At 30.9% G+C, this 27,272-nt stretch overlaps 6 protein-coding genes across 18 annotated transcripts; 2 read left to right on the top strand and 4 right to left on the bottom strand.

Moving 5' to 3' along the window:
- The first annotated feature begins 118 nt into the window (after positions 1-118).
- On the top strand, positions 119-1,954 carry LOC122567843 (uncharacterized protein CG4449). 5 transcript variants are annotated; one of them, XM_043726921.1, is made up of 7 exons: positions 119-362; positions 468-524; positions 620-704; positions 848-965; positions 1,068-1,277; positions 1,426-1,570; positions 1,665-1,954. In XM_043726921.1, exons 2-7 carry the CDS (start codon positions 494-496, stop codon positions 1,952-1,954), a joined length of 879 nt encoding a protein of 292 aa, XP_043582856.1. In that variant the 5' UTR covers positions 119-362; positions 468-493. The 5 variants fall into 5 exon arrangements, with proteins under 5 accessions (XP_043582856.1, XP_043582858.1, XP_043582857.1 ...); XM_043726923.1 differs by having other exon boundaries at positions 121-524; positions 593-730; XM_043726922.1 differs by having other exon boundaries at positions 121-524; positions 593-704.
- A 130-nt stretch (positions 1,955-2,084) lies between these two features.
- LOC122567839 (histone H4 transcription factor-like) lies at positions 2,085-5,471 on the bottom strand. 3 transcript variants are annotated; one of them, XM_043726911.1, is made up of 7 exons: positions 4,966-5,471; positions 4,771-4,837; positions 4,100-4,485; positions 3,567-3,903; positions 3,013-3,328; positions 2,580-2,877; positions 2,085-2,500 (listed from the first exon to the last, which is right to left on the bottom strand). In XM_043726911.1, the coding sequence occupies exons 2-7, from the start codon at positions 4,775-4,777 to the stop codon at positions 2,273-2,275; spliced, it is 1,572 nt and encodes a 523-aa protein (XP_043582846.1). In that variant the 5' UTR covers positions 4,778-4,837; positions 4,966-5,471; the 3' UTR covers positions 2,085-2,272. The 3 variants fall into 3 exon arrangements, with proteins under 3 accessions (XP_043582846.1, XP_043582847.1, XP_043582845.1); XM_043726912.1 differs by lacking the exon at positions 4,966-5,471 and having other exon boundaries at positions 4,100-4,407; positions 4,771-4,870; XM_043726910.1 differs by lacking the exons at positions 4,771-4,837; positions 4,966-5,471 and having other exon boundaries at positions 4,100-4,588.
- Positions 4,437-7,233, top strand: LOC122567840 (tRNA modification GTPase GTPBP3, mitochondrial). Of its 4 annotated transcripts, none has more exons than XM_043726916.1 (5): positions 4,437-4,493; positions 5,510-5,683; positions 5,786-6,006; positions 6,112-6,824; positions 6,974-7,233. In XM_043726916.1, exons 2-5 carry the CDS (start codon positions 5,578-5,580, stop codon positions 7,212-7,214), a joined length of 1,281 nt encoding a protein of 426 aa, XP_043582851.1. In that variant the 5' UTR covers positions 4,437-4,493; positions 5,510-5,577; the 3' UTR covers positions 7,215-7,233. The 4 variants fall into 4 exon arrangements, with proteins under 4 accessions (XP_043582851.1, XP_043582850.1, XP_043582848.1 ...); XM_043726915.1 differs by lacking the exon at positions 4,437-4,493 and adding an exon at positions 4,795-4,858; XM_043726913.1 differs by lacking the exon at positions 4,437-4,493 and adding an exon at positions 4,929-5,066.
- A 44-nt stretch (positions 7,234-7,277) lies between these two features.
- Positions 7,278-9,393, bottom strand: LOC122567846 (TP53-regulated inhibitor of apoptosis 1-like). Of its 3 annotated transcripts, none has more exons than XM_043726927.1 (3): positions 9,014-9,393; positions 8,484-8,713; positions 7,278-7,456 (listed from the first exon to the last, which is right to left on the bottom strand). In XM_043726927.1, the coding sequence occupies exons 2-3, from the start codon at positions 8,628-8,630 to the stop codon at positions 7,370-7,372; spliced, it is 234 nt and encodes a 77-aa protein (XP_043582862.1). In that variant the 5' UTR covers positions 8,631-8,713; positions 9,014-9,393; the 3' UTR covers positions 7,278-7,369. The 3 variants fall into 3 exon arrangements, with proteins under 3 accessions (XP_043582862.1, XP_043582861.1, XP_043582863.1); XM_043726926.1 differs by lacking the exon at positions 9,014-9,393 and adding an exon at positions 7,921-8,063 and having other exon boundaries at positions 8,484-8,626; XM_043726928.1 differs by lacking the exons at positions 8,484-8,713; positions 9,014-9,393 and adding exons at positions 7,921-8,063; positions 8,145-8,270.
- A 313-nt stretch (positions 9,394-9,706) lies between these two features.
- Positions 9,707-12,904, bottom strand: LOC122567845 (7-methylguanosine phosphate-specific 5'-nucleotidase). Its single transcript, XM_043726925.1, has 6 exons — positions 12,776-12,904; positions 11,000-11,098; positions 10,795-10,864; positions 10,315-10,667; positions 9,972-10,202; positions 9,707-9,849 (listed from the first exon to the last, which is right to left on the bottom strand). The coding sequence occupies exons 1-6, from the start codon at positions 12,800-12,802 to the stop codon at positions 9,748-9,750; spliced, it is 882 nt and encodes a 293-aa protein (XP_043582860.1). The 5' UTR covers positions 12,803-12,904; the 3' UTR covers positions 9,707-9,747.
- Positions 12,905-14,643: 1,739 nt separating this feature from the next.
- Positions 14,644-19,379, bottom strand: LOC122567532 (cholesterol 7-desaturase nvd). 2 transcript variants are annotated; one of them, XM_043726168.1, is made up of 7 exons: positions 19,104-19,379; positions 17,858-18,042; positions 17,650-17,751; positions 16,808-16,974; positions 16,511-16,689; positions 15,240-15,620; positions 14,644-14,994 (listed from the first exon to the last, which is right to left on the bottom strand). In XM_043726168.1, the coding sequence occupies exons 1-7, from the start codon at positions 19,191-19,193 to the stop codon at positions 14,758-14,760; spliced, it is 1,341 nt and encodes a 446-aa protein (XP_043582103.1). In that variant the 5' UTR covers positions 19,194-19,379; the 3' UTR covers positions 14,644-14,757. The 2 variants fall into 2 exon arrangements, with proteins under 2 accessions (XP_043582103.1, XP_043582104.1); XM_043726169.1 differs by lacking the exon at positions 17,650-17,751.
- Between the last annotated feature and the right edge of the window lie 7,893 nt (positions 19,380-27,272).

Genomic DNA, 27,272 nt, shown 5'->3' on the forward strand with positions numbered 1-27,272 from the left:
TTTGTATTTAGCTATCGAGTTTTACATTCATTTTTATATAATTTTATAAACATTGTAACATATAGTATTCTTTATTGTATATGTAACTTGCAGTAAACAGATCAATTAAATCGTACCGTTCTATGAAGATGGCACTGCAATCACAATTTAAAATACAATTTAGAATAGGAAAAGTTCATGATACCAAAGAAAAACTCATTTATTCTGCTCCAATATGCATTATTCATTTGAACTCTTTAAATAGTAATGTTGTTACTTAAATTTTGTTTCTCTCTTGACGTAGTGCATAGAAAACATTGTGTAGCTGAAAGTGTTCGAAAAGTAATACTTTCGTTAAATATCTAACCCTCTTTTATTGTGAGGTAAAGGAATGTCGAACTAGAAGTTGTACTATTCCAATTCGCTTTCCTCTTTTACATCATAATATTGTTAACAATACTGGACAATAATGGAAACATTTCAATTAGGAAGTTCATCTGACGATGATGATGATATGTACTTAAATTCTGTTGCAAAGTTAAATGGTACGTACGCAAATATTATTGTTAATAATGTTTTTAAATTATTAATTTACGGTATAACATAAAAACAGATGATATAATTAAAAATTGACGTATAGCCTTAAAGAAAAAGCCGCCACCACCACAACATAACAACCAGAAAGGGGAGGATGAGGAGAAAAAGATGCAAAAAAATAAAGAAGAGTTGGTGCACATCTAATATATATGAAGTTCATAACAAATTAGTTTTTATGAGATTTTATAATTAAAAATTTCATGTATTATACATCGTTAATACCTTTTCGCTATGATTTTATGTTAACTTGAAGTTTCCTATTACTTTACAGAATTCCAGAAGACTCCAACGAAATTAGAACAACAAGAAAAGTAGAAAAACAAAAAACAAATCAGAATACAAGAGGTAAAAGAAACACTACTAGGCATCGATCAGCAAGACAAAGACAAGTAAACAATTAGAGACAAACGCTCTTTTCATGAAACCATAGAGTTATTAATTCAATTAATTGAAATATGTTGTATATCCAATTTCGTTGCTGCTCTTTTTAGAAAAGAAATGCATGGCAGATTGACAATGAGGCAGATTCAGATCTAGAAATCGTTTCTATAGAAGTAAAACCAAAATCACCTGAAAATGATTTATTCGTACTTGAAAGTAGTACACAAGAGAATTTACATTCTAGTGAGACTGAGAATTATGAAATAAACATTAAAATCCTTTGGCGATCAAAGGACATACATCGTTTGAATATTTGTAAAGTACGTAATCAAAATATAATTACATATATTTCATAATCATATTTTTGAAATTATTACAATTATGTCACACTAATTAAATATTTAAAAAGCTATTAATTTTATTGTTTACCTTTTTATTTCGAAAATAAAAATATTTGCATTGTTTTAGAATGAAAACTTTCAACAAATTTTTGAATATTTTGCTAATTTAGAACAAGTATCTATAGATGAAATTGTAATAACAAAAAAAGATGTAACTATTAAACAAACTGATACACCAGCTTCCATAAATTTGTCTGTGATAGACATACTCGGTAAATTATTCATTGCTACTTTGATCTTTTTCGCACAAAGTTATAGTTTCTTTTAACGTTTTTTCTAAATAAAAATAGAAAAAAATGTTTACAGAGGGAGGCATTGTTAAGAGGGACAGTACAGACGCTATGCCTCGAAAAGACACGAACAACGAAAACGTTTGTACAATAAAAATACAAACAACAGACAAGAAAAATCTAACTGTTTCTGTTAAACGAGATGACGATTTCAAAATTTTATTAGAGAAATGTGCTCAAAAATTTGATGTCGAGGAATCAAAAATTAAACTGTATTTTGATGGTGAATTAATTGCGACTACAGATACACCCGATTCATTAGATATAGAAGACGAAGCTTGTTTTGATCTTCGATTGTCTTCCTAGTTTATAAGAGACTTATTTATAAAAAACATATTTGATAAATTTATTTAAAATGAAATTATCTATTTGTAACTACAAGTTAACATACAATTAACTAATTATATGTCTCATACGAAAGAAATTAAGTACTTCGTTCCAAATTGATCAGTTTATAAACTTTTTGTGGGACATACATAAAGTATTAATTAATAATAATTATGAAAGAGAAACAATATAAAATACAAAAAATATAAAAATCATTAGCAATTTATAATTAATATATAAAATTTTGTTCCTGTTGAATTTTAATAAAAAATTGTACGAATCAATTGTGAAATAAATTTATGTTAAAATTAATGGTGATCCTTCGGTGGGTGGCAATTCCATAGTTTCTTGCGCTTCCACAACTCTACTTCTAATTATATTTCCCTCGGCATCAGTTTCATCGATCGTTATCAGAATATTCGATATCACCGGCATAGATTTTCCTTCGTCATTTTTCTCTCCTGACATTTCTTGTACTTCGTTATCTTCATTTTCCTCTTCATTTTCATCCAAATCTTCAAAAACCTAATAGATAACATAACACTTTTGAACATCAAGCTCTTTTACAACTATTTATTTACTTTACTGCAAACAAACATATTACCTGAATTTGAGGCACACTGGCATCTTTATTTAATTTGATTTTAAATTTTTTATTTTGCAATTTTAGGTGGTTAATAGAAGGATTTGTTTCTTCTTCAACAGCTTCATATCTGAACATTTGTAATCTGTAACATCCATCTTCATCGTGACTGTATTGGAATCGTGTATGACCACTAGGCAATTGCAACTGATGTGTCTCAATTAAATGTCTCGTTAGTCTATAGCTTTTCCTATATTTTACTGGACATTCATGACAGCAATACCATCGCACCTGCATAGTGTGAACTCGTTCGATGTGCCTTAAAATATAAATTTATCGCCATGAAGAAACTGAAGTTTTTCTCTCTCTTTTTTTCGAACAATCAAAATGAAATACATTAAAATTTGTTCGGCCCTTTTTATTTGAATTTTCAGGAAATAAAAAGTTCCAGTACCTATCAAGAGTATATGCGCCCTTGCATTTATATTGGCATCCTTCAAAATGACACGAAAAGTTAGGTCCTTTTGTGTGAACTGTCATGTGTGTATCTAGATCCTGTTGAGATTTGGCAGCATGATTGCAGAGCTGACAAGGGAAACTCCTAGTAGATACATGCCGATATCTAACATGTTTGGCTAAATTGGCTGGTGAGTCACAACTCATGTCACAAAGAGTGCATTTATAATTGAAAACATGCATTCGCATATGATCTCTCAAAATTCCTTCAGTTGGATAAAACTTATTACAATGGGAGCACTGGAATCCCTGAACTAATACAATAATTAAAGTAAATTACATTTGTAAATGTAACACTTAGCAAAATAAGTTATTATATTAAAAATATATTATTATATTATATTAATAATGCATCTATTTGCATATCAAATTTCTGACAAATATTTGTAATTAACTGGTTTAATGATCCTCTACAATTGAAAATACTATACATAATATCTGAATAGACTGTGATAGTTATAGGAATTGTCTAATGGAAATTTTTAATCTTACCATCAATTGGAATTTGCCGTTTGCAATGTATATGGAATTTTGTATTGGAAGCAAAAGTAGCACCACAATCAGGACAAGCAACGATCTTTTCTTTTGTATGATGCCTGATATGATTCCTCAATTTGTACAAATTGGGATATAAGCTGCCACAACCTGTCCACTTACATTTTACACCTCCTTCAATTTTATTACCTCTAGGACCTTCCTCAATGTGAACAGCCACATGATACAAATATAACTGATAATTTCTGAAGTGTTTCAGACATTCTTCCCAACGGCAAAGAAGTGGCGCTGGAAGATCCACAACATTTTTCCATTCGGGATCTCTACGACATTTCTGAAATATTAAAATTTTAAATCCCGTAAATATTTTTATATCTCTATTTAATCTTTAAAGAAAACTTGTACAATTTTTTATTAAAATAATATTTATAGCGAGCAAATAATTATAAAATCATAGAATAAAAATTATGAAATAAAATGGTTAATTTAGTTGGCCACTTATAATTTACTACTAGTAGATAATTTCTTACAGGTAATTTAATTCTGGTGCGAACATTTGATCCGATACATTTCAATTTAGTATGATAGGCATGATAATTAACATGCCTACAGATCTCATCGGGATCATCACTCTCATACAAACAGCCAGTCCATTGGCATATGTAAACACTGATTTCTTTCTCATTGGTCCGCGTATTTAAATCAGACACGTGTGTGGCCACGTGATTTACGAATCTCTCAACGTGATTGGTTTCATATTTACAGCTGGTCCATTCACAGGATAGATGATAAATTTCACGTTTCAGCGGGAAACCAACTCTTCTTTTTGTTCCACATTCTGATACGGAATCAAACTCGGAATCAGTATTGTAACTATCATCGTCGTCTGTATGTCTTCTCTTACATTGCGGTTCATCTGTATATGTAAAATTTTTTTGCAATTCTACCCAATCATTACACCATTTCTGTACATCTTTACTAGTGATTAGTTTCTTTCCAAATTCTGCCATTTTGTCTTAATTTACACTTTAATATTCATATCGTAAACTTGTTTCATATAACACATAGAATTTTTATTTTCTGCATTACTATAAAAGCTTATTAAAACTTATCACAAAATGTCACACATTTAAAAAGTTCGTTAATGTAGATAAAACATTTGGTATCCTGATTAAACCGAACCTTTTCAATTAATCATTACCTTCCATCTTACATTCCCCTCATCAATGGTCATGCTCAATACTTGTGCTTAAATACCTAACCTGATTCTAAGCGAATGTGAAATAAATGTAAAAAAAAACGTCGTATTAAATTTATAAAAGTTTGTTACTGTTTATATATTGTGCACACAAATGTTACGAATATTTTAAAATAAAAACATTTGAAAGTTAACTACCAGCTCGAAGAAAATGAGACGCAGAATTTTTGTTCCACTAATTTTACTGCAAAGACACTTTTGTGAATATAGATCCTCTACGATCTATGCACTTTCTTCCGGTTGTTACACTTTTTTCTGTATTTCTAGTATCGCTCAAATTTTTATAAAATTAATATATTTATTATATAGAAATTTTCATTTGATAACTGTGTACTTCAACACTGCTTTTTATCAGATGGGACATTTAGTAGTATTCCGCCAATTTTAACTGCGCATGCGTCTTGCAATCACAAATTTAAACATTTAAAGTGTTTTGTTTAACTATAAATTCCAATGTGAAAATGAATACGAATTAAATGAAATTATTATTTACAATTTAACATACAATATAACTGTACAATATATTTATGTTTTTATTTAATTAAAAAAATTTATTTTCTTGAAGTGAATTATATTTAATTTACAGTAATAATTTTGTTCTATCGCATTCACTATACTTTAATTTAACTACTTTAATTTATTAAATGATTCATTAAATGATATATGCTTTTTTGCATTAAAGGATATGGTAAATGTGGCGTAGCAGTAATTCGTGTTTCAGGACCAAAAGCATTAGTAGCATTGGAAAAAATGACAAAAATATCTTCTCTAAAACCTAGAATGGCCTTCTTAAGAAAGATTCATGATCCTCAGACAAAAGAAGTTTTAGATAAGGGTCTATGCCTTTGGTTTCCAGGTAATGTGATTCAGTGCTTAATTCAAAGTAGTATCTGTCGAAATTATATATTGAAAATAAATAGTATAAAAACTCATGTATTCAATGAATAATGAATTTCAGGACCCAAATCATTTACTGGAGAGGACTGTGCAGAATTCCACGTTCACGGTGGTCCAGCGGTAGTGACATCAATTTTAAATGCACTTTCAAAGTTACGTTTTCATCTAGCACTTCCCGGAGAATTCACAAAGAGAGCATTTTTAAATGGAAAGATAGATTTAACTGAAGCGGAAGGTATAGGGGATTTAATTGAAGCAGAAACTGAAAAACAACGTCAGCAGGTACAAATGAAATTACTGTAATATTCTTCTGAAAGAATACTTTTTAATTACCTTGTAGCACTAGAATTTACTATGTTGTAACATTTCCTATTGTAACTTTAACAGGCCTCTAATCAAGCAAGTGGTTCCCTTCGTTGTCTCTATGATTCTTGGCGTATTAAGCTTTTAAATGTTCTTGCCAATTTAGAAGCTTATGTTGATTTTTCTGAAGAGCATAGTGTAACATCAAATGTGTTAGAAGATGCTAATACTGTTGTGCAAACATTATCTACAGAAATTCAGCAACATCTTTCTGATGGAAGAAAAGGGGAAATTTTACGTACTGGGGTACACGTAGCAATTCTTGGGGAGCCTAATGTCGGAAAAAGCAGTCTTCTAAACCTTCTTTCTAGAAAAGATGCAGCAATTGTTACATCTTCACCAGGAACAACAAGAGATGTTATAGAATTAACAACAAATATTTGTGGATATCCAATGATTCTTGCAGATACTGCAGGAATCAGAAATAATCCAGAAAATGAAATAGAAGTGGAGGGTATTAGAAAAGCAAAAGAATACTCAAAAGAAGCAGATTTTGTTATATGTTTAATTAGTGCGGAAAATAGTATAAAAACTTCTGTGGGGAAGTTTTTAGAACAGTATAAAAATTATTTGGGAATAGATAAAAAAAGGGTTCTTGCTGTACTAAATAAAATAGACTTACTTAAAGAAGAAGAAAAAGAAAGATGGAGGCAGCAAAATGTTGTTTCTATATCATGTAAGACGCAAGAAGGTTTAGAAGAGCTTACGAACGCATTAGGAAAGTGTTTCGAGGAATTGTGAGTATTTTATTTATAATATTGAAAACCAAGTAATATAATAAATTATATGAATAAATATAATTACTGTAATAAGTATAATTCAAATAGTATTTCTTCCAAGTAAAACATTTCTATTTTATTGCATTAATCTGTATTTTTAATTTCAGGTGCGGAGATCCATTTCGAGAAAATCCTGTAATCAGTCATGCACGATATAGAAATCATTTATTGCATGTCTCAGATTGTCTTGAACTGTATTTAGAAAAAACTGTAGTACCAACTTATGATATGGCTATATCCTTACAACATATTAGAGACGCAGCAAGAGAACTTGGCAAAATTACTGGTGCTATCAATAATGAAGAAGTCTTAGATATTATCTTTAAAAATTTTTGTATAGGCAAATAAAAACCTATTTGAACATTGATGTTCATATTTGTGCTTATTGATGATAATGAGAACACAATTGTGTAAATTGTTTTATGATAAAAATAATGATTTATTTAAATATATATAACATCCATAAGAATAATTAAGAGAAAATCCTATTAAAATCATAATTGTCAATTCTCAGATTTCTTCTCTTGTTCTGTTCCCAAATGAGCTACATTCACTTCGTCCAGATTTATGTTCTGATCTTTCATGGCTTGCTGAAACATAATTATAATGGATAAAGTACTTCCTATAAATTGCAACAATACAATTGTTTTATAACAAAATATTAAGTAATAAAAAATTTGTTTCAAAAAATTTAGAAATGGCAACATAGAACTTGAGCATAATAAATTCATATTAATTTCATCAAATTCCAAAAGTAATTAGTAGTAATGATATTATTTTTTATGTTATTGAAAGTCCAATAAAATTTAAGTTATGAAATATACATTCAAGGCATAAAACTAATTAATTTTGACTGGTTAATCTTAAAAATTATGTAAAAAGTTCATGATTCTGAAATATAAATGTTAAATTCTATATAATTGTTCACGTTTTCAAGTGATTTCTTTCTAATCGTATATTTAGCTCTTTCATATCCCAATCGGCACAATAATAAGCTAACAAAAGTAAGGTTAGAAATTCAAAAATTCAAGTTTCTTGTAACATTTTAACTTACCGCTATACATTTGGTATAAACTTTAAGTAGAGGTGCACATTCACTATCGTCATTGATTCCACGCAGAAATTTCTCAGAGAACCAATCATTAAAACAACGATCGTACTTTTCTTTCAATTCTTTGCAAGCCTCCATAATATATCCTTATTTAAATTATTAATTAAAAAATTAATGGATTAAATCATCGCCGATTAATTCTAATAATTTTGTTTAGTTATTCATACAGAAAAAGACGAAAATTGTGCAATCCGCATGTTCCAACTTGTACATTGCTTTAATTCATGATTACTGTCCATACAACACAGAGGCTACTTTATCTCAGACATCTTTCATGAGATTTTAAGGTCTGATTTAAAAGAGAAACAAATGTACGTACAATCACACAATGTTAACAATTATTTTGGATTTCAGTTTATCGAATGTTTGCAGAATCATAAGTTCATTTTCACAAAATTTTGTAAAGAATATAATTCCCAAGAAATCGCATTCATATTTCAGTTTCATGACATTTTAATGTTTAGAGTTCAAAAACGGTTAATTTAGGAAAATATTAATTTGGTTACCTGAAGGCATTGATTGTACAATTTAAAATGATTCGAGCACATTGAATCGTCTAAATCACCTTTAAGAAATTTTTCGGAAAACCAAAGTTTGAAACACCCATCATATTCTTTTTTAAGATTATTACAAGCTTCTGCTATACTATTCATTTAATTTTTCAATTTATTACTAACTCTAAAATACAATTTTACGTAAGACAGTTCCTCGTAATTTCTTCAGGGATTAATAATACCTATAAAAGAAATCTTAGATTTATTGGTTATAAATCAAATTAGAAAGGCAATTGAAATTAATTTATATTAAATACTCTTGACTCGATTTGCAATTTATTATCGAATTTATGGTATTTAATATCGATTAGAATCGATTAGTCGAATTGTATTTGTCGAAGATCGGAGTTATTTCACGATAAGTTGAGATATTTTAAGTTAAATTTTATAAAATTCGTTGATATCGGGCATTCAAAATAATCAAACAATTCAGCATTCTAAAATAAATTGTCTCGATTAAAAGCAATTTAGAAATAACTTACGTCAGAATACTTTTTAGAATGCAAAATGATCAAACTTCAATAAACGAGAAACACAAGTACTTTGTGGTTAGTAAGTAGCGTATTAAAGACTAATCATTGATCAACGGTTCTCAACTTACTCTTTCCTAAAATGTACTAAAGTGTTATGAATTCGTGGTTCGTGTAGGGAATTTTATCATAATCATTAGCAACAATTGCATTTAATGTTATTTTTATTATTATATTTTGCAGAACTAAATTTATTTCCTTTCTGCAATATAATAATAGCCATTATAAAGAAAAAGTTTTATGACTGAGTACATGTACGTACGTATACGTTCATTCATTTGAAAAGTTTCACTAAAAATATTAATAGTGTAAAATTTTAGTACGGACCTGTTCGATTTTTAAACAAATGCTATGAAAATTTAAATGCAAGGGAAAAATTAATGTTTCATTTTAATGAGATTAATTTAGTAGCTTTTACTGGAAAATATATACATTATAAATATTTAACATTTAAAATCATGGGTAACTGGGGAACAATATTATCATTAAAATGATATCTTTTAATAAATTTCGTTAAACTGTTACAATTGAATTAAATAAATCATAATTAAATTATGGTGATTAGTTTCACTTAATGGTTGCAATACACATAAAACATAAAGGTGAAATATTCACTTATATTAAGTGGAGGAGATACTTCATAAGTAATAAAAATTAGAAAATCACATTTAATTATTTGTTATATGTTATAACAATAGTCTTAATATATCGACTGGAACTTGCATCGTTTGATCATCGACCAAAACGATGTCAAATTTTTCCATAAATGAAGCCAGGCTGCTTTCAATCTGTAAAAGATCAAAATTTCTATTGAATTCATGATCTTTTTCTAAAAATTCTAATTATAAGGCAAGATATACAATGATAATTATTTGTTATAAATAAACACGATGCAATACATAGTACTTACATTGTCATAAAGAAAACCAATTTTTAGTACAGCACATGTATTCACCATTCCATCGACCATTGATGCATCTCCTATGGTATCACCCATTAAAAAAACATTTTTCCTTCCTTCAAGAACTTTAAAATAGTCTTGTTCTATTGCATGTTCGTTTTTATTGAAAACATGAATTAGTCTTTCATTTCGAAAGCCTGCCAATTTTCCATCTTTGTATTTGAGAAAATTGGAGATTATCTAAAAATGAATGTTATAACTCTGAATATATTCTTTCTGCCATTATTACTACAAGTTTAGAAAAAGCAAAGAAGATAAAGCGATAAAGAATATTATATGTGTTAACTGTTACCTTTACATTATCGAATAGAACTCCTTGATTCTTTAATATAGCTTCAACGATATCTCCTAAACCAGCACTAAAGACTAGTACTGGAATTTTAACAAAGTGCAGTTTTTTAAAAAATTCTTTAGTACCATCCCTTAAATGTGTTCCATAAATATTGCTTATTTCTGGTATTTCGTCAGGAGTAAAAGGTATTCCTTTCAGTATTTCCTCTGCTGCTATCATCCATTCTCTCATTGCCTCTGTTTTTACTTCAATAGATAAATTAGGATCTATTTCGATTGGTCTGTATTTTTGATAAAGACGACTTGATTCCTTCGCATATATTTCTGGAAGTTGCTTGCACTTGCTAAAGATCCCTATTTTTTTTTTTTTTTCAAAATTACAAGGCAATAAATAAAAAGCTGTATTAAATTTTACTTTGTATAAATTTAATTAAGCTTTAATAGGTGATTATAATAAAATAATGTTTATAAATTTACATACCAAAACTACTGAGAACTTTTTTTCCATTGACGTGTTGCTTAGTTAATGTTAAGTCAAAATCAGTGACTATCTGAAAGCAATATTTTCCAACAAATTTAAAATTATGTACATACGTGTAGATTGAAACTAGGAATTTATGTGTAGAAATAAACAATAAGTAGCTGATATGAATAAAAATGAAAAAGTATTTTGAAAAAATACATACCTGTAAAGAATTACATCCATCTGTCAACATTGTGTTTATTGTCTTTAATAGACGTCTTTTGTCCTTAATATGTACATGTTTTAGTTTCAGTGTTGGGAACTGTATTAAAAAAGAAAATTTTAGGAATTACATCGAAATATGTTTAAATTTAAATGTAATCTTGAACTTTAGCTAAAATTTTCTAATATCTATTATTAGATAAAATAGAAACGCATAGTTTATATGTAAAAAATATATAAAGCGCTATTGCGAAAGATATTTACATCGTCATTCTTGCAATCATCATGAAATTGCTATTATTAGAGTGAATTATTTTTAAAAATTATCTCACCATATTGTAACAAGTATCTGTCTGCCAAATTACGAATTTCCTTATTTTCTTTGAAATAGGATTGGAGAGAAATATTTTTTAATAAAAGAAGACCTCTTGAAAGATACATTTAACATTATTTATTTCATAATATTACATATATTTTGATATAAATAAAAAATTATGTTACAAAGAAGGCTCAATTATTAATCTCTTTTTGAACATATATGTAAGTTGAACATATATATATATATATATATATATATGTATAAATGTATAAAATATAAAAGGTGGAATTAAAGTAAAAAAAATATATTACATATAAATATAATGATAATGATAATAGTGGTAGTAATAATAATAATAATAATAATATAATAATAATAATAATATAATAAGAATAAGAATAAACTAATAATAGTAATAATAGTAATAATAATAATAAAAATTTCTAACTCAACAACAGTTAATTATAAATTAAATATTACATAGATTAGGTTATTAAAACCTTCCGACAGCATAAAATATCTTTTTGTATCATATGTCACACACTTGATTATAATTTAATAATTAATTAAATTAAAATAGATTATCGAATTTGCAAGTAAAGCGATTGTTGAAAATGTATAATATACAATAAAATTTATTATATAAGAGGTTAAGTTTGAATATTCTAGCATATATTACTTTATTTTTTTCGCTTGCTAACTTATTAATCATTATATGAAATAATATACCACGTATAAATTCGAATTTAAAATTTAATGTCTTTCGTTATGTTTTTACCAATTTTATCTATACGTCTATTAGGTTTTTAATACTAGAATAACAAATTGTTAATATGTAAAGAGGATACTGATTAATATAAAAAAATATAGACATATTTAGGCACTTTATTTATTAGTTAAACGTAAAGATTAGTATTTCGATCGATATAGTACACTTTCTATAAAAAAACACGAGTTGTTAAAAGTTAATATTGTTAGACACATTATTATTCGTATCTATCAATTTATTTTGAACATGTTTCCTGTATCAATATGTAGTGAGTATATTTAGTTTTTCTATTACGTAATTTTATGGTAGTATTATATTGGATTTTACATCCTTTTTTATTTTTTAGATGAATTATAATTCTAATGAAATGTGAGAAATCGATGATAATTAAAATAAACTATGTTACAGAATTATAAAGGAGATAGAGTTATTTGCTTAACTAGATCTTTTTACCGTAGAGAGAGAGAGAGAGAGAGAGAGAGACAGAGAGAGAGAGAGAGTGAGAGAGAGAGAGAGAGTGAGAGAGAGAGAGAGAGAGAGAGAAAGAGTGGGTTTGAATAATGAATAACAAAAAATTCTAATCCAAGTAAGGTTATGATTTAAGATAGCGAACGCGAAAATATTAAAATGGTACAAGGTGAAATGCAATTGGCTAGAAGAAAAATCTGCAACAAATTTAAATTACTTACATCATCCAGGTTTATTTCGGAAGTCATGCTCTTCTCTTGCGCGACGAGAAACAGTCTTTGTGTTCAGCAACTAACTGTTTTTCAGGCGTCGAAGAACCGCCACGCATCCAATTAACCAATCAGCTACGGCACGTGACCCGTGTATCTATCACGTGATCTTATTTTCCTTCATTGAGCCTGGGCTAACTGTGGGAACTTTTAAACGATGGATTTAAGTCTAACAGGAGAACATACCAAAGTGTCGATCATCGATCTTGACGAAATTCATAGATAATGTAATTCTTATAAAAATATTTGTCCATATTGAAGGAGTGAAAACCGTCTCTAAATTCTGTGTTGTAAAATCTGTTTTGTCGAATATTTCGGAAACTATTACAGGTCAAGCGATTGTCTAAATTGATGAAATTAGTATTTCTCAATGACGAATTAGATGATATAAATTATTTTATAAAAGAATCCATTTGTTTAAATAATATGTTAAAAAATAGCGTGTTTAGTTATTCCCGGTAAATGTTAAGAAGTCCTCTTGAATATTTGTTTATAAATACTACGCCTATATGCACAAACTACGAATAAATTAGGATGTCGATTTTTGGATTATAAAGAATTTATTATATTTGAAATTTTCACGCTCGATATGGAACGCGGAATATTCGAGTTGTTCCTTATACGTATATATATGTGATAACTGTAAGAAGAGTTTCTTTTATTGCTAGACACCGATTCTTGTTTTTAAGCAAACTCTAAATAAACAATTGATGTCAATGATTGAGTATTATGTTCGAAATAGTGGTATTTCTTGGGAAAGTCAACATTGGCAATTACGCACAGCTATACAGTTTAGCTAACAACATCAGAAAATGGTAAATTGCTTCCTCTTTTATTTGTAGTAGCGAATGAAGCAAGTGGACAGTTAGGACCGCGTGCGCAGCAAATTATTCAAAGTGCCTAATATCATCAATGAAGCATTTATGTGAGGAAAATTGAATAAAGAACTTTTAAGGGCATGGTTTGGAAATGTATTTCTTAGTCCGTTAAATGTCGGATAGTGTAATCCTCTTATTCGATTCATGGAGCGGTTATGACGAAAAATTGACGATGAATACAATTCCGGAACGAAGGAAAAACGTTAAAATCTTGAGAAATACTAAAAAGTATAAAAAAACTTGTAGAATCGTTAGAAAAATTTTGCAAGAAAGCTTCCAGATATAACAATTAATTTAAATCTCTATATTGATTTATAACAAATAATTGTAATTAGCTATATAATAATGTAACGAAGTTTGAATTGAAACTTAAAGAACTGGTCAAAGGGATTGAATATTTTGGTGTGTTCTTTTGTAAATGACGTAAATTCGTCTAATTTCTTAATTGGTATTTATTAGTAAACTATTTATTACTATTTATTATACTATTTATTAGTAAAATACTATGTATTACTTATTGGTCTTCTGAAATGCAAAAATGCATAGAATACAATAAAGCGATAAGAATATATAAAATATCGAAAGTATTACCTGTTGTAATAGTTAATTTAAGATAAAACAATAACTTAACTTAAATTCCATTTTTTGTTTTCTAATTATATTCCTAAAAGTAGGATTTGCATAAATATCCGCAGTTTACTTATTACAATAGTTCTACTCGAATAATGCTTATGGAAAGGTGATGAATGCAGGTATGAAAATTCATTCGTCTTTTATGAAGGAGAATATTTAATAGTATGTAGATATAATAATAATAATATAATCATTCGTATATTTGATTTTCTTAGATTAAATACATTATACTTTGTAATTATTCTTAAGATATTTTTAACGTTATACGAATAAAATCAATGTTTATATATAGATATCTTATTGCACTAAAATGTATTTATTTAATATAATCGCTAATATTATCGTTCTTACAATTATCAGGGATGTGAAATTTAGTGGGCGTTATCAAAGATGAGAAAATGTTTTATAATAGGAAAGGTATTGCTACCATTGTAAAGATTTGATAGCGGAATGATAACTTGGACTATGCTCCGAATAAAATTGGGCGTACCACCTGCGATAAGCAATTATACTTTTATCTTCTTTGACCAGAAGCGGTCGTTTCTCGAACTTCTTTCGATTCCAAATGGCTACGTCTCTTTCGAACATTAAACACTCTCCTAGGAATAACATACTAGCGTATGGACCAAGCAATGGTGGACAGTATAGTACGTGAGTCACCTGATGATATAAATAACAATTAGAAAGAAGACGGTACAGTTGTCGTATTATAAAAAACAATGGTTATCAATAACTACCAACTATCTACTATCGAAATTCATTTTTTTTTTCTAGAAAATAAGTTCGTTACCATCCTCTTTCAAGAGAATGTTATTTCTTGTACAAATTGTATATTACGAGGAGAAGTAAATGGCTAGATTTGACGGTGTTAAATGTATATTTGAGGCTTTAATTAAAATTAGAACCTTTTGTAAGAGGGGTTCCATCGGTGTCACCGTTTGGAAAATACACATGGATCCTAGAGAGCTGTGCATCATGAGTTCAACGTATCCTGGGCCGATTTGCTGAACGTTTACGTCCAATGGTAAAATTTGGAATTTCTCAAACAGAATCAGTCTGTGCCGTAAAGTCATGTATGCTCTGTGCCTTAAATTTTCACCATCCTGTTTCTCTGACTCGGTTCCGTTCGAGTTTTGAGATTCTAAGAAAGAATTATGCGGTGCCCAATTAACGTTCGTCCACGAATGACGGGCGAAAGCAGAAAAGATACGTGCAATTTTTGCAAATATTGCTGGTCCGTGCACCGCGCTGAGGTGTGCCGAATCGGCACCATTCTCCGCAACTTCCTATAAAAAATGTAATATTTATATCATAATGTTATAGGTATTTTCCATCAGAATTCTACCTTCTAATGGATATTTTGTCACGTTAGATTCTAAGTTTAATACGATTTAACAGAGGATATTCTCTTTTTATAAGTTCCGTCTACTTAAATATTATCTGTAAGCAGTCGTATCAATGTAAAAATGATCTTCTTCTTATGGCTTATATTAATTCTGCTTTAGCTCGGGGATCAAGCTGCACCCATCTATGCAAATTTGTATTTTTATAAACACAACTAGAGAAATAGAGCTTGAGCGAAAATTTGTTTCATCTACCGAACCTTATTACTTTTATACTCTGGATATATATGGCGCATTCTGTGCATTTTTGCACTCTTAAATTTCCTGTAAACGCTTAAAAATCCACAGTCTAGCGATGATACATAGTTACGAGTTCTTTACCTGTGCAAACCCGAAGCAACGATTCTTAGGATTCGTCATGGAGGCTGCAATCAAGGAGTCCAAGATCCATTTCCTATTTCAAATATCCATCAGCTTTACTTAACAGATATCTAAAAAAAGGAAAAAGAAAAAGAGAAGGATACTAAGAGATCGCCGTCGATCTAAACGTTAATGGCTACTTGGTTTCCTTGATTTTAGTTTCCATGATCGATCGAATTACACCGATTACCCTTATTTATCTATTATCTCTAAATGTTATAGAGATATTAGATTAGATATTTTCTCGCAAAAGCATATACAAACTATTCAAGTGGTACTAAACATCTTCGAAGCAAAAAGCAAGATCCGAGTGTTTATCTGCGTCCGTTCGTTTTGTTGCAAGATGGACAAACAACTTGCACAAAAAGAAAAAGAAAGGACAAAGAAATTACACGCAAACTAATTGAACTGACCTGTATATGGCAATTGATAAGAAACTCGTTTCGACCCTGATAACGCCATGTTCGGTTTAAAACGTGACTAATTGTTTGCGGCTGCCAGTGTGGTTCTAATCCCTCGGCGTGGTGCCAAACGAAGATAATTTCGTTAGCCTCGCAACTTTTCCAAGTTTTTGTTCTGGCAATATGTGGCACTAAAACGAAACGAACGATATAATGGACGATTAAAAGGTAGCTGTATACAATTAACGTTCGTCGTACGTTATAAGAGAGATAATGAACGATCGAAATCGAAGTCGTAAATCGGGTTACCTTTGTCAGCATAGGGGATGTAATCGCATTGCCCATCGGAACCACGAAATAGCCAACCATGAAAGGGACATTCTAAGCAATCACCCTTTACACGGCCACCCTCTGCCATATTTGCACCCAGGTGAGGGCAATAAGCGTCTAAAATTCTCACCGTCCCATTATCTGTTCTTTAAACGTGTATAAATTGTTAAACGTCAATATTAACTATACACACAGTACACATAGAGGGTGTGTCGGAGATCGTGGTACAAGCTGAAAGGGGTTGATTCCTCGTGCAAAGGTGAGTGGCAAACTGGTGGAGGTAAGGTAGGCAATTTTTGATACGAAGCTTTGTTTTCGAGAAAATCGACCAGGAAGTTCCCTCGTGTACGCTTGTAGCCGAGAGTCGGCGAGTTTCCTCGCATTGTTACCTAGAGTTGGGTATCTACTCTGTTCGGTGGTTCAAAAGAAGCCGAAAGGGTGTGATTTTGAAGGGCGTGGAAAGGAGGTTGAAGATATAAAACGAGAATTTTTGACACGAGCATCCGCTTTCGAGGAAATTGGCTATCAAATTTCATCCGCCCGAGTCTCGTTAGCTCTGTCAAGTGCGCACGTACTTGACGGAACTTCACCCGAGTGCGAAGAAACCCATTCAACCGAGACTCTCGTTACCTCTCGAGTGCACGCGTACTACATAGAACTTCATAGTGGCTAAGTGCGAAGAAACCCGTCCAATCGACTTTCATTACCTCTCAAGTGCACACGTACTCGACGAAACTTCATATTTTCACGATTTTCACGATTTTTCCAAAAAACCAAAACTTTTATCGGAAATCCTCGCTCTACAACATTTTTCCACTTACCTTCGCACGATATTTTTGTCGTACCACGTTTTCCCTTTACTTTCCCATGCATATATAAATATCGACAAAAAAAGAGGTTGCGCTTTTAACAATTTCTTACATCTATCGTAATATTTATATAAATTAATTTTATGTACTAATTTCTACTGAATATATATAATATATAAGTCGTTAATCTTTCTTCTTATAAATTAATTTATCAAAATACCTGAAGACGGCAAAATTCTGTCCGAGAGCAGCTACGTGTTTTACTTGACCCTTGTCTAATTGAGAACTCTCTAACAGGGCAAACCATCCGTTTGGATAAACTGGAGGAAGCTTACCCAATTTACGCTTTTTCGATTCCAAGTAATTCGCTAAAACTCTTTTGTTGTCACCTTCGAATCTTAGGTCCTGTAAAGAGTAGAGCCAATTATTTGTGGAGCTTTTTGTTAATAAAAAATTAATAATACACGAAACGAATCGAAATATCGGTGAAACAGGTATCTTTGATAACGGATAACGGTTTTTATTATTTTCAACAAAGTGGTAATGAAATTTTTCATAAAGCATGATAGTAATATCAATAAAATCATCGTTCGCTAAACTTAAGATTATGACGTGCAAAACATGGAAGCGCATCACGTTTTCTTTTTGTGGATAGAAAGAATCGCTGATACGAAGAAAAAGGATATTCTTCTGGCGTCACGCGTAAAAAGAAATCTGCTTCTTCGTTTGTAAACATAATGTCATCGTGCTGCTTTCTGTACGCACCCGTGTGTGTCGTTTGCGTTAAAAGTGTATGGATTCGGCTAATAGAAATACAAAAGGAGTGCGAGCGTCGACAAATTTTAGTAAATCTTCTTTTCCACTTTCACGTTTTCGAGGAATTAATATAGGTGTTAACGTTTCGCCGAAGGTAATTTTATCTTACTTATATAAATAACGTTATTAGCCTCTGATGTGTAGATAATATTTAACGATATTTATTTCTTATTCTTTATTAAATTGATAAAAGGAAGATGCTTAGTGACGGTCGAAACATCGTAGTACGCGTAACTTTAAAACGTCGATTCAGTCTCGATCGAAATTTCACGGAAATTTAATGGAAAGCCAACGTGGTTCTAAAATTACACTCGGGTCTTTCCAATCTTTATTTCTTCCAGCGCGGTCTATGAAAATATTCCTCTTTCTTTCTTTTCTCTCTTTTTTCTGTCTCTTTTCTTTTCTCTTTTTCGCATTCTTTTAAAATAGAATTTACCGGCAGTTCATCATTATTTCATTTCAATTCGACATCACGTAATTAATAATACTTTATTTCGATAATTTAAGGAACTGCTGTAATTTTAATTACTCTCGAATCTCTTCTACAAACGGAAAATATCGATCGGTTTGAATTTGAACAGTGACGAGAAGGAGAGTAAAAGATGCGATATAAGTAGGTAAACCGGGCAATGGTATCGAAGAGGACTCACCTTGATCCAGTTGATCTTGTACAAATAGGAAGCAAGGAGAATACCAAAAAGCAGAAGAAAAGCACCACCGAGGCTCCACCATCCGGCCATCGTTGTCTTCTTCACCCTCTGCCCCCGAACGAAGAAAAGCAAGTGCACTCTAAAAACTTGTCCCTCTGGAACACCTTCGGAACCACCTCTCTTATTCTCCTTGCTCACGCTTCTCCTCTTTCTCTCTTTCTTTTCTCCTTTCCTTCTCCACTACCACTCGGTCTCTTCTCTTTTTCCTTCCTTCCTTTTTCCTCTCCTCTAGCCTTCTTTCTCAGCACCTCGTTTTCCTCTTCTTTCTCTTCTTTCGCTCCTCACCACTCTCTCTTCCTTCCTTCCTTTCTCCTCCCTCTTGCTCTACCTTTTCTCCCTTCTTCCTTTTCTTCCTCTTCCACTAATCCCGCTCTTCGTCGCGTTGTTCTTATTTTCGCTCCCCCCCTTCTTTTAATATTTTTCTACACCTGTTCCGTACACTTGTCTTTCGAACTTTGTTATGTTTCGATCCTCCGCTCCTGCATTCGTAATTCTTTCCCCGCTCGTCGATTTCGAGCCGTTCTCAAATTTGATCGCAAAACGAAAAGAAAGAAAAGAAAAAAAAGAAAAGAAAAGAAAGAAAAACCGATAGGAACAAGATATCACCTCTGTCGATTCCAGTTCACTCGATCTCTCCTCTTCTTCGTTATTTCTTATCCTCGATACTTGTTAGTCACGCGAACTTATTTTCTTCTTCTATTTTCTTCTTTCTCACGCGCGTCCCTCTCGTTAACGGCCTCTTAATTCTTCTCGTTTCGTACAATGTATCGGTCGTTGCGTTCCCTTGGCTCGTACGATTCCATATCAGGTTTAACTAACTCGACGTCTAATGCAAATGGTTATCGTCCGATCTCGAAGTATAGTAGTTAGAACGAAGGGGACGATAGTTTGAAAAGATGTACGCGATAGTTTGATAGAATTAGAAAAAGCGAAGAGGCGCGCAGGAGGGTCTACCAGACGGATTCCGAACCCTCGATCGTTTTTCGAACGACTGAGCCACTTCGTCCTTAGACAGAGCCTTTTATACCTTTCCGAGGTGTACTAACGTCTCCAACAGTGTCTATTGCGGAAGACCCATCGACCTTTCATCGATCACATCTTCGATTTCCACTCGAATAAAATATTTTTCTCCCGGAAAAGTTTATTTTAACCTTAAACGATCGATCTTCCGTAAAAATATCGAGAAACTAATTGCACCTCGCAATCTATGTTTTTTTAGGATCCGTGTTTCATCTTGCACGAATTCTTGCACCAATCGTTCCTACTTAAATACCGCTTATTCGTTATATTTCTTTCTCCTGATTTCGTGTTACGTACGTTTGCGTTTCTTCAAACAAGTACATACATTGTAATACAAGAAAATATATTCGAATCGTATAACTTTCAACGAGATCATTTTTATATTTATAATCGATTATTAAATTGTAACGTGTTCCGTTTATGATAGAAGCTATATCGCAATGGCGCTTATGAAATGTAATACATAACGCATCGTGGCTATTCAAATGTCGAGGAATATTTGTCAGTCACAAATCGTATACCTGGCCTTTTCAGCGAATGTCGATCGAACCGATCACATCGGTTACCACATTTTTCCGCTTAAAATTATGTACAGCCACGACCGATTTCCAAGTCCTTGTTGCATATCTTTTCTTCTATCGCGAATCGTTCTGTTTCTGCTTACCCTCCTTGTCTTTTCTTTCCCAGGTTTCGTTTTATCAACGCTGTCGATCGATTTCCGATTGTTTCTATCTTTAGTCCTACGCTTTTCCGTATTTATTTTCTCCTCGTTTCGTCTTCTCTGCTCTTTTTCACTACTTCCCTTCTTTATATCTTACGATCGGCTATCGATTTTGTCGTGGTTACCGTGATTTTCGGTAAATCTCCGGCTTCAAATCCGGCCAGGATACGCAACATTTTTTACGTTCGAACGTGAATAATATTGTATGTTTAGTTTAGAGACGTCGTTTGAATTTTAAGCCGGGCTACGGAAGATCTAGGTAAGTACGAAGTTTGAAATCTGAGAGAGTTCAAGGTCGCCGGGAATTTATATGTAACGCAACCAAGTACTGCTTTAAACAGTTGTTTCTAGCGGGAGAAACAAATATCCGCTCGTGGAATACTCCACTGTTAAAAAGTATCCTAGAAAAATGTTTACTGAATCACAAGTAAAAATTACGTGTTGATAAATAATTATTACATTCCGTGCTCTCGAAATAATCAGAATATAGGGATCGAAATAAACAGTTATTTCTCTGTTAAAAAAGAAATTCTACTTCTGTCGTTTGAGAAAATATCTTGTCCCTTGTGGAATTTTTATGGGAAAGAAATGTTGCTCTTAGGAACGTTTTTATGAGACGTTCTCATAGAAGAGACACACTGGGATCACTTGGGACAAATGGGACACACTTGGCATCCGTATAATAAAAGTTCCATGGAAACGAGTTATTCCTGAAAGGTGAAAAAGTACCATAAGATAAAAGTATCGAACCGTTAAGTATCGGTTTCATTTAACGATACATTAATATCACGTTATTCGTATGTTTATCGAATAAAAGGTATGAAAACCATAACATAAGCAATATGTTTCAATAGTTTCATAAGAAGTACCGAACAGAAAAGAGTACTATATATAGAACTATATAGCAATTCTCTAATGTATTATAATATATTATATATGTGTATTCAGTAACGTCGTCAATTGGCTAGATGTTTATTTCCAAAGGAAACACAAACAATCTTTCGATTCTGAATCATTTACGTAAATATTGCAAATAAATTCAGACTATTTGGAATGTCGATCTAATTGTAATAATTACCTATTACACCATTTTTGTGTTATTGTACTGTTCAAATGAATAGTATCCGACGTTTGCTACAATACAATAATTGAGAACTTATTTAATATCGATGAATAAGATATATCTGTTCCTGTCATAATTTTATAAGTTCCATTCAAACAAAAACGTTTATTTTCAACAACATCCGCTTCCATCGATACTTATAACGTAATAAATTCTCTGAAAAGTTCCACGGCCCATATTTCAGAGAAAATCTGTTAAGAAGCTCCGCGACTCTTTCGGTCCCTGATTATTATTTTGCTGTTATAAGAAGAAAGAAAAAGAAAAAAAGAGAAAAAAGAATGGACTGATAGGTACGCGATGAAATATCGATATCTGCAAGAGCGAATACAGTTATGCCTCAATTTTTTAACTATATTTATAACGAAACATAAGATCGTTTTCAACTTAAATAGTGGTTAGTAGTATTTAAAAAGTTTCGACGAAAACGAATAGATATAATTAAAATTTATTGGTTGATGATTTTAAAAGAAGGCGACGAGTAGACCGCGGATTTTTATAAATTTCCTATTTTTACAAAGAGAACCAAAGAAACGAGACCTACGTGATAATGTGTTTCGTCTACTGGAAATTATGGCGAGCACTCCACCTTGAATATTTTATACGTCCTTATATATTACATGCATTCCGTGGGTTTTTGCATCCTTAAATTTGTCGCTTTTAGTCGAGAGCTTCTCGTTACTTTCTTATGTTAGCACAAATTGTATAAAGTATGTGAACAGTTACGAGCGACAGGTCACTCGATAAATTACCATTTACATTGATAGAAAAAATGAGGGAAAAAGATTGTAGAAGAAGCTGCAAGATCGAATAAAGTAGTTAGTGTAATGTGATGCAAGTAACTTGCTTTTTATTTATACAGAGCTCATAGGTACATTAAATACTTTACAGAATGCCAAAGATATCTGATTACACGTATCTTTTAATTCGTACACGCTTAATAGTCAATTCTTCTCTCGTTGTTCATTAATGTTCACAGGCATAATTACATCAAGATCGAAAAATTGGATTAATGGTAGAGGTAAAAAAATTCACTCGTACACACACGCTATTTAAAAGTATTAATTACAATGTCGATTAATCGACACACGAATTTATAAACGGCTATTTAAAACGCTTCACCGACTACGTTTCTTTTTCTCGATTAATATTTTATTGAATACACACGATTACATTTAAAAGACACAATTGTTTAACGAACCGACGCGCAGGAAAGTCGGATAATCAACGATCGAGCGAACGAATGAACCGTTATCATTCAATCGTTCGGTAATTGATTGGCGAGTAATACAGTTAAATAAACAAGTCTCGATACAAGAGTCTTAATCTTAAAATTATAATTCGGTAATTTATGAAGCAAATAAATAAATGAATTAAACGGATAATTAATTCATTTATATATCGTATCGTGCAATATAATATTCGTATACTACAATAATTGTAAGTCGTTCGTTCAGAGATTTATGATATCACGAACACGCAATTAACGTGATCGATCACTTGTAAAGTAAAAGTCTAGGCACAGCGGTGAAAAACCAAAAATAGAAATATTTACGGACAAACAAGAAAACAATGTAAATGTCTCTTTTTCCTAATCCTTCTGTTTTTCTTTTTTTGCTGAACAAATTTTCTTTGTTTTCTTTTCACCCGATTATTAACTTCGTCTGTAGGAAAATTCAACGATAAAAAAAATTTGTTTTCTACGAAACAACGAACAATGGGGAAAACAGATTTTTTTTTAACTAATCGTCGAAAGAAAACAGAATGTCCACGTGAAACTTCGTTTAAACGTGAGTATTCTACGCGAAAAGTACAATAATATTGACCATTCTTGCGCACAATTTATCTCTTAATATCTTATGCGTAAACATGGAATACTTTCAGCCTAAAATACCTTCCCTTTTCCAATCCTTCAAATATAAAACAAAAACACAACCCGGTTAAACGTTAACTTCAATTTTTCAAGCTCAGGTGATTAACATTAACTCAACAGCTGGCATGTTAACATTAACGAAAATAAGAGAGAATGACAAACTTAACAAGAACAAAGAGAAACGCGGTTAAATTTTTTTAACAAAGAACTAGGAATTTTTGTAACGTCGTTTGAAAATCAATGACTGGCAAATAAACGGGGAACAAACTTAACGAACCAATTATTTAACGAGCTAGAAAACGAGAACAATTATTTAAAAACTGAAAAATAATTTTCCTACTATCATTATAAAACGTTAACTAAAACAAACCTTAACCCTTCACTGTACTCGTCACTCCAATTATTTTCTATCATTATTATCATTTAGGAAGTCGGGAGTAAATTAAAAATATTATTACAGTTGATTCTACAATTTTGTGCTCAACACTGTATGTTTTTTGTTAAGTAATACTTTTGAGTAATTAATTTTTACGTGCTATCCCGAAAGTTAATAATTTCGATTCTATATTGTCAAAACGATCTCTGAATTTCCAATTGAATTTTGTCTATTCTGTTTGGCTTATAAAATGGTGCAGAAAAGGTGAAGAATTTAAAAAAATTTATTAATTTTGAATTTTGAATCTTTTTTGTGCGATTTTGACTAAAGTAAATGATAACAAATCAATTTCTATTATCTCCTTCCTTCTTTTCTTTTTTTGTTCTTTTTCTTTGTTTTTTTCTTTTTTGGCAGTTTCAGCTGATAACTTTTAATTTTAATTTATGAGGTATCTGAAAGGTTTAATTTATATATAACTTTCTTTAACTCTAACGCTACTTGTCTTCTATTTTATCTGCTAGTCAATTTCTACGTTTCATTGACTCTGAGATTTTGTTAAAATTTTAGAATTTCGATGTAATTGAAATGCCAATCAATGGAATTATTATTATTATACTATGTTTGGCAACTGATTGTCGTTGTTTCTTGGACTTCTGTTTCTGTTTGAAAAAGTTCCAAAAGCTCCTCTTCGTTCTTCGGTTTATTCATTTTTTTCGGTACAATGATTCTCAAATTTATAAGTTTGAAAATGTGTTCCAAAAAATGTTTACCAATACTATTTCTCATTTCTATTTTCAAACTATGAAATTTTGTTCGATTTTTTGATGTGTATTCGACTCAGGAATTTCTAATTTTTTAAAATTTCTCTTATCCTTTTTCGTTTTTTCTTTCTTTCCTTTAAATTGAACTTTTTTCTTCCCCTTTCTCTTTTTCCTTCGTCACCCGCTTTGTACTTCTCTAAACGTTCTCGAAACTTCAACAATCGGGGTTTTGTGCTTTGGATCCTGTAGAGTCTTCGACGCGCCCTTTAATGCTTCTATTTTTCACAGTAGTAGCCATCTTTCTTCATTTCTTCCTTCTTCTTTCCCAAATCTAACAAAATTTTGTTCTGTCTGATTTTAGTCTTCCTATTTCTTCAATTTTGGTTATTCTTTAAACTTTTTGCATGTCTCCATCTGATGATCCCATCTTCAAGCTGGTCCTCGAGACCTGGAAGGTTGTGAGCGTTAGCGAAAGCCAGATCAAACACGAAAGGAAACAAAATTTGGTAATTTTTAAATGATAAAGTGAAATTATATCTGAATCAATTGTGCAGCAAATCGGAAGAAACGTTAGGTTTTTATTAACTTCTTTGTCTTTTATTCCGATATGTCTTTGTTGATGATAAAAATGTTTGATTGCAACGATGATCCATGCTTTTCAACGGATTTTCAATTCTTCTTGATCAACGCATAAAATTCGTGCAATTCAAATGAAAAAGTGCATAGCGTAATTTTTACCTCTTTCTATTTCGCGTTTCTTATTTAAAATATACCGATTAGTTATATTACATTAGAAGATCTTTTTTCATATAATTTTTCTTTTAAATTTTTAAATAGAAATCTTATTTGTGCCATACGAGGAGTATATTCTGTTCTAACTATATATTTTTAATTATATATATAATTTGTTTATAGAAACGTTACCTCGTGCTATTGTGTGTATATCATCTGAAATGTTCGATCTTAGAACTGTGATTGTATATATCTTTAATTTTTTTACATCGTACGAATATAAAACAAATCTAAATTATGCGGTAAAGAAATTTTGATTCAACGGGATTATTTTTAAATTTCACAATATATTTGGAGTAACATACATACATGTATACGTCCATAAAAATCATTTGTATTCAATCTATATTGTTGTAAAATTTCATCTGTATTATTAAAATTATGACAAATTTTCGTTATTTTTTTTTTTTTTTTTTAGTAAGTACAACGAATCAGTGATATAGATGAACTCGTGATAATTTAACAGTATAATATTCCATGAAAGTTTATGGCATGTTTGGGAATACATATAAAATAATATAACGGTAAAATATCAATGAACTTTCAGTTCTTCGACAAACCTTTCTTTTGCCCTCTTTTACTTTATATATTTTATATCATTGAATCACTATGACTGGTTATATCGACATTTTCAAGCGATGTTTGATATTAGCTTGAAGCGAATTACATCCGATATTTTTCTCTACTCTTTAAACAAATATTACATTGGACCGTTTATATGTAATTTAAATAATGTTCGTTTGCTGTATTTCGCATTTCTATTTCTTTGCATTTATGTTTCTCGTACATCCCTGATAATTTCAGCACTGACAAAATTCATTTAATTATAATTACATAAAATGTTTCATTTCACATTTTTTAGTGGTATTTACATTCGAATCATGACAGAATTTATGTCCATAGTTTTATGATATCTTTTAGGTAAAGTGAACATTTTCTACAATATTTCCAATCGCTGTTAAATACAACTATCTTGAGATTATGAAAACATGGATTTATAAAAAAAAATTTTAATCAAATCGCAGGCCAATTTATTTTATTTAGAAAGGAAATTTCATTGGACTCGAACAAAGATCTTCGTGAACTTGAAAAAGGTTGAATAGATTTCAAGTAAAATCGAGATAAAATCTCAGATAGTCTGAGGAAGATTTAGATAAGTTCTAAACAGGATCCTTTTTCGTAGATCCGGAGAAATTTTTGATAAATCTAAGAGATAAACTTTTTTCTAGATGTAGAATCAGAATTCAGGTACAAAATGCTTAGAGTGCTTGCGTTTTAATCATAAATTAATTACGAAAGAAATCATCTATGTTTCGATGTTTAAGAGAATCGTTGGTAAGAAACGAGTGGAAGATCCTTTGGTATGTATAAATTGTTAAAAACAATACAGTATTTTTTTAATATTATATTTAACGTGACATATTTCCTTAGCTTTCTTCCTTTTCT

This window comes from Bombus pyrosoma, linkage group LG5 (genome assembly GCF_014825855.1).
Source record: "Bombus pyrosoma isolate SC7728 linkage group LG5, ASM1482585v1, whole genome shotgun sequence".
Lineage (NCBI taxonomy): Eukaryota > Metazoa > Arthropoda > Insecta > Hymenoptera > Apidae > Bombus > Bombus pyrosoma.